General features: G+C 43.8%; 1 protein-coding gene across 1 annotated transcript; it reads right to left on the reverse strand.

Annotated features, from left to right (window-relative positions):
* Positions 1 to 1,845: 1,845 nt before the first annotated feature.
* On the reverse strand, positions 1,846 to 5,226 carry znf503 (zinc finger protein 503; the record flags this gene model as incomplete). The annotated part of the gene is made up of 2 exons (XM_079229253.1): positions 1,846 to 4,608; positions 4,972 to 5,226. 2 exons carry the CDS (start codon positions 5,224 to 5,226, stop codon positions 3,199 to 3,201), a joined length of 1,665 nt encoding a protein of 554 aa, XP_079085379.1. The 3' UTR covers positions 1,846 to 3,198.
* Positions 5,227 to 6,237: the final 1,011 nt, after the last annotated feature.

Consider the following 6,237-nt stretch of genomic DNA (forward strand, 5'->3'; position numbering starts at 1 on the left):
GCCACTGCAGACGACGGCGTGTCTTTATATCGTGCCACACACCCACTAATGACAGCTTTAGTGGTGGTAATTCAGGAGGGTTGAATATGGGGTTAGGTGTGTGTGAGTCATGTCCTGGACTCCCCCCTCACCAGATGTCCTGCCAGGTTTCCTGCAGTGTCTCTCGCTCTCGGAGGATCCAAGTATCTCCCAAGAATCTAAAATGGCTGCTTTAGGTCACAGCGCAAGTTATTTTTATTTATTTTTTAAGATGTTGTTTTTTTTTTATACAGACTTTTGAAGTAATGAAGTGACTGTGTTTTGTCATGTTTGATTGCAGCTGATGCTAATATGTATGTGTATTTTTTAAGAACCTCAATTGGGCTAAGAGGCAGACACCGCTGTGGGAAGTGGAGTGAGCAGCCGCCTTCATTAAGGATTTTATTTCCTTTATAATCTTAAGAAAATATGTAATTGAATGTCTTCTTTCATAAGGCCATGACTTGCAATTGTCTTTACAGTGTCAACTCCAGAAACAGTAAAGTTTATGACTCTTCTCATCCACGGCACATGGTTTTTACACTTTCAAATTCTGACCAATTCTCCAGGCTCTGATGCCGCATGTAGAAACCCTGTAACTCTGTTTATGGCTGTAACAATGTTTACTGCAACCAATTAGGTACAACTCTCTTTAACGTTTACCCATAGCAGACTATTCATTAAGTAGGGTAGTAACAAACAACTACCAAAAAGCATTTCATTTCCCTGTTTTTTTAAATTATATTAAAATTATGAAATCTCAAAATTGTCCAATGTGCTGTGGTTTGATATATGGCTTTATTCTGCAGAGCTCTGTGCACATCTCAGCACTTTTAGGTCTTGATGGACAAAATGCATATGCACTTTAATACTCTAATAACCCCATGTTTCTCTCTCTCTCTCTCTCTCTCTCTCTCTCTCTCTCTCTCTCTCTCTCCTGTGTGTCAAGTCTCCACAGTGCGGGAGGGTGGGCTGGAAGGTGGGATGGTGGGTAATTCATGCACACATGTGCCTGCCTGTTCCTCCAGTGACAGGGCCAGGAGGAGGGGCACATGATAAATTGCCTTCCACCGGGACCCTCCGAGCACAGCCACCATGATGTGGGTAGAAATGGAAATTGCTTCCTTTCACCGTCATTACATCAGTTTAGGGCGCGTGTGGGCCTTATGCACACTGGCGAGGAGTTAGTTTCGTCTGAATGACCGCTGTGCGACAGCGAGGTATTCTAAATAAATAATAACTGTAACACAGCTGGATCAACAGTGCGCCCAAAAGAACTGAAAGACAAAATTAATGTTGTTTAGAGTCAACCATAGCAAGGATATAGGAAGGAGGCAATACATATGAATTACAATATGCCTTTCATATCGCAATGTTGATCTAAAGTTATTGATAATTAATATGACTGTGTAAATTATCTTTCCTTGCACCGGTTTTGACATGTACAGTATATATATATATATATATATATATATATATATATATATATATATATATATATATATATATATATATGTGTATATATATATATAAATAATATATCATAATAATTATATATAAATATATATTCAGAGACTGTGTTCAAATATGCAGCTGATTTTGCTTATGCATATCTAAAATCAGCTCTAGCAACATTGCTGCTGTGCAGGACAAATACAATAAATGTAATTCATGTTCATGTAGGATATTATTTGTATAAAAAATATAAATGTGCATGCCCCTGGTCTTTGCAAATTTAAAAACCAAGTTTCGTGTTTGTTCCTTCATGAAAATCCCACAACTTTCCACAATATCTTTTTTTTAATAACAAATGTAGTGCTGTGTACATTACGATTTACAGGAGGATGAGATTATCAAATGCAAATGAAATGATAACATCCTGACGATGACAATGAACCTCTACCTGTTTAATATATATATAAAAAAAAAAAAAAAAAAATGAATGGCCTCCACGTAGAAATATCCCCTTAGTGTGGAGCGTCAGAGGCTCTCAGCTCTGAGCATTGAAGACACGCTGGATGAAGACGCGTGTAAAATGTCTGTTGCAATAAACGTCCCTCTTTCTCTTCAGATTGTAAAAGATGTTTTAATATATATATTTGATCTGTGCAATTTAATACGCATGCTGTGCGTTTAAACCACAACACAATCTGTCTGGTCCAACTTTTTTTTTTCTGGCGTATTTCCCAATTGTTACTTTTTATGGAAGTAAAGTAGCAAGTAAACTACAACACTTGCAAATAAAACCTTTTGACAAACTTCACCCACCAGTAAACTAAGTGATCTCATAGAAAAGCCCGATTAACTCTGTGAACATCCACACACGCGCACACACACACACACACACACACACACACAGTCTCTCTCTCACACGCAACCAATTTCCTCTCATTCAAGTTGCATTTAATTTAGGTTTTTAACACGTGCTCTGATAAAAGTGAACGTTTAAAGCTTCTCAATTATTTGGCATACAAACTAATATAATGAAAAGAAAGAAAGATAGACACCGAATCAGCAATTCGTCAAAATGACTTCTGATGAGATGGCAATTAATTGTTTTGAAAAGTAGGACAGGAAAATGTAGAGGCCATGTTTCGGAAATAATCAATAAAGTTTTCCATTAATTTAACAATCCAATTTAAAAAAACGAAAATTAAATATAAATTCAACTGACTTGACACTGAATAATACTTCAGAAAATGAGGCACACGGAGATATGGAACATAATTGTTTCTTATTTTTTCCAGAATACATACAAAAAAATACCAATTCTCTTTCCAAGGTGTACACCTGAAAAATAACGGCAATTTGAAATGTGGACAATTTCTGAAATTTAAGAAACAAACATGCATGTAAATTATTTTCTTCTCAATGAGACATTAAATAAGAACAAATACAATCATAGCAATTTCAAATTAACATCGAAATGAAGACCCCTACTTTAATTAGTACTCTAACGTGTGTGTGTTTTCATTTTACCTATAGAGTTTCAACATAATGCACTTTTGAGTTGCTCAAATATTTTCCATTTGTAGCTATTATCGCCTGCTTTTAAGCCGACATATAAATAAATACAGTTGAAGTCCACGGATCCCGCCCATAAGTTTAGCGCTGTTAATATAAAAGTCTTTATATTTTGCATTCTTAGAACTATAAACTCTTTAAAAGTCATTTTGTTCCTCACTGGTATCCAAGCGCGGATGCTGTGGTGAGTCTCTGGCCATACAGTGCATACGGGGAGTAGTAAGGGCCGGTGGCGGCGGGAACGGGGACCGGGGCCCCGGTCGGCAGGGGACTTTTGGAGTACGGGTGGTAGCGGCTGCTGAGTCCTAACGCGTGATGCGGGCTCCTTAGAGCCAAAGTCCCGGGGCTCCCGGGGCCACCCGACGGTGGCATGTGCATGTGGCAGGCCATGGCCGCTGCTGCGGCGTTGGCCAGAGAGGAAGACCCGGGATAACCGGAAATCAACTTCTCCGCCCCGGTAAAAGCCGTGTGAGTCCTCAGGTGATTCAGGAGCTCTTCTGAGGAGGAGAAACGCTTGTCGCACGGTCCATTTGCCGACACCCAGTTGCAAACGTGGGGGAGAGGGTCATTGGGGAGCATGAACCCGTACGGGTACAGCGGGTGTCCGGTGAATGACGGCGCCGAGGAATGGACGCCATGAATGTGGTGTGTCGGGTACATGAGCTGGTAGCTGGATTTGAGGGCGTTCGCGGCCGCCGCAGCCTCGTGCGAGCAGGCAGCGCTGGCTGCGCCCGCCAAGTGGCTGGCACAATGGTAACTGAGGCAGTAAGGGTCTCTGCAAAGGCTGGCGGACATGATGGACGGCGGAGAAGCTCCCGCCATTGGGCTGGAGCCCTTACTGCAGCCCAGTGAGCTGGCCATCTGTGCGTTGACCAAGCCCCCTCCGTGGGACAGGTAGTGCTGTGGGTAACCGGCGTAGGCCCCGGCCAAGCTACCCGGGTACGTCATACCAGCTGGAGGCAAAGGGAAAACTGTCTGCCCCGGTTTGTACGGAGAAACCGGCGCCACGAGTCCTGACCCGAGAACGGACGCGGAGGATACAGAAGTCACAGACGGTGAGTCCGAGGAGGAGGTCTTATTGCCAGGCGTCGTCTCCTGGTGTTGGTTGACCTCCACGTTAATTCCACCACAACTCACACTTATCCGGCTGTGGCTAGTGGTGCCAGACCCGTCTGAAGAGCCATTCTTATTACAATCGGACTCTTTCTTGTCATCCCTCTCCCCGCATTTCCCCTCGGATGGCATGGGGGACGCAGAAGTGCTGGAGTTGGGGCTGCCTGTCCGCGGCGTGAACGGCTGGCAGGTGGCGCTCGGCACTCGGAAACCAGACTTCTCTCCGCTCGAGACGCCAGAAGACGAGTCCTTCTTATCTGAAGGCTTGGAGTACGGTTTGAAGCTAGATTTGTCATCCACGCCGATGTCACTCATTTTCAGAGGACCGGATTTAGATTCCTTCTCGCTAGATCCATTTGATGAGGATAATTTGGAGGAAGGCGGTGGGTCCGGTTTGCCGATCTGAGAGCAGGTCTGCGCCAGAAGAGCCAACGGACTTTTCTTGGCATCTAACTGCAAAAAAAATTAAAGATGACAGCGATGTTGTTATTAAAATGCACATTAACGGACGTATTTTATAACAACATGTACAGCCCGAGAGGAGAGAGAAAACAATGTTTACATTCGCTTTTTCCAAACGGAACTTTAACGCAATTACGCACTGGCTCTTCCGTGTACGCAACTACAATCGTGTGGATTATATTTAAAAAACTAATAACTAATAACTTAATACAACACATTGAACTGTTAAACACCGAAACCACAGTCAGTGAAGATTACGGGAGTGCTGCAGTGGGCTCCGAAACACCATTGTCACGCGAGGCACCGCCTGAAATATCCCACCTATGTAACTGCACTCAAACGTCTCCCTCTTACCTCTATGGGGCTGATCGGGGTGGAAGGCAAAGGCTGCAGATACTCCGGGTGCAAAATGTGTCCCGACCGGGAGCTAAGCATCTTCAAAATCTTGATGGGAATTCGGCTCGCTTGCCGGAGAGGATCAGACGGGGGTGCGGAGTGGAGAAACGGCTTGTTGATGCTCGCTGAGCTGCTATTCCGAGATCTGCTGCTTTCCCAGACTACGCGGACACCACTATGTTTCAGGACAGACGCCGAGGGCGATGTGATCATGTCCCAATTGTCGGGAAATGAAACAGCGATGCTTTCGTTGGATTCATTAAGAAAAACTCAAGCAAAAAAAAGGGGGAAAAAAGGTTCGAGCCTTTTTCTTTCTCGTTCTCTCTCGGCTGGGAAAAGGGGGAAAAATGAGTCGTAAAACGGTTCAATAACGAGTAATCCGGGGTAAAAGAAGCGAGGCGCGGCAGCTGGAAGGAGCCCGTGCGAGTTTATCGCAGATCCGTGGCAGTGTCTTGCACCATGAGCGCTGCGCCTTGAGTGCGTCTGTCTGCAGGTCCTCGCTCTGTACTCCTGAAGTACGAACTGGTAGAAATGTTCACTTCAAACGCAGCTGAATTAGTCCGAGATTAAAGCCTTTGCCGCCTTCCAATCAAATGGGACCCTGAGGTGATTGGAGGGTCAAGGGGATGTGACGTTCTCCTCTTTGTAAGCGCCTCGATTCCGACAGCTCGGGGGAGGAGACAGGCTTCCATATTTTGGTTCGTGTGAACGCTTACGTGGTTTTAGATGAGGGGGGCTACGGGGTCCCGTGCTTACCGGGAGAAAAGAATAGAGAGTGAATAATACAACATAGATGAACACATATCTCTATCGTTTAGAATCAGAAGGCATACTTTACTAACTAACTTTAGGAAATCATTTTGTCAAATATACAAGATGTCACTCACTGAGTTTTTGAGTATGGACGTTCATCAATCGGCAGTCCGTTCATTCACATTATTTGCTGCCGTTATGTCGTGTTTGCATCATCAACAACACGCTCATTTTCATCTCAGTTCAATATTTAACTCGTTTTACACATCATTTAACTTATGATGGTACAATATTGCTGGCACATTTTTTAGGTTACTGACTTTTCCCCACCACTGCTTCATTGATATTAACAGCTCACTAATTCGTGAAGTTTAGGCGTTTATATGTGAAATATACGTAATTCAGAAGCCTGTCGTTAACAAGTATTTCATGTGTTATTCTCTAGGTCTGGAGCCCGAGAGGCGCGTTCGG

Source organism: Taurulus bubalis (assembly GCF_910589615.1).
Source record: "Taurulus bubalis genome assembly, chromosome: 14".
Lineage (NCBI taxonomy): Eukaryota > Metazoa > Chordata > Actinopteri > Perciformes > Cottidae > Taurulus > Taurulus bubalis.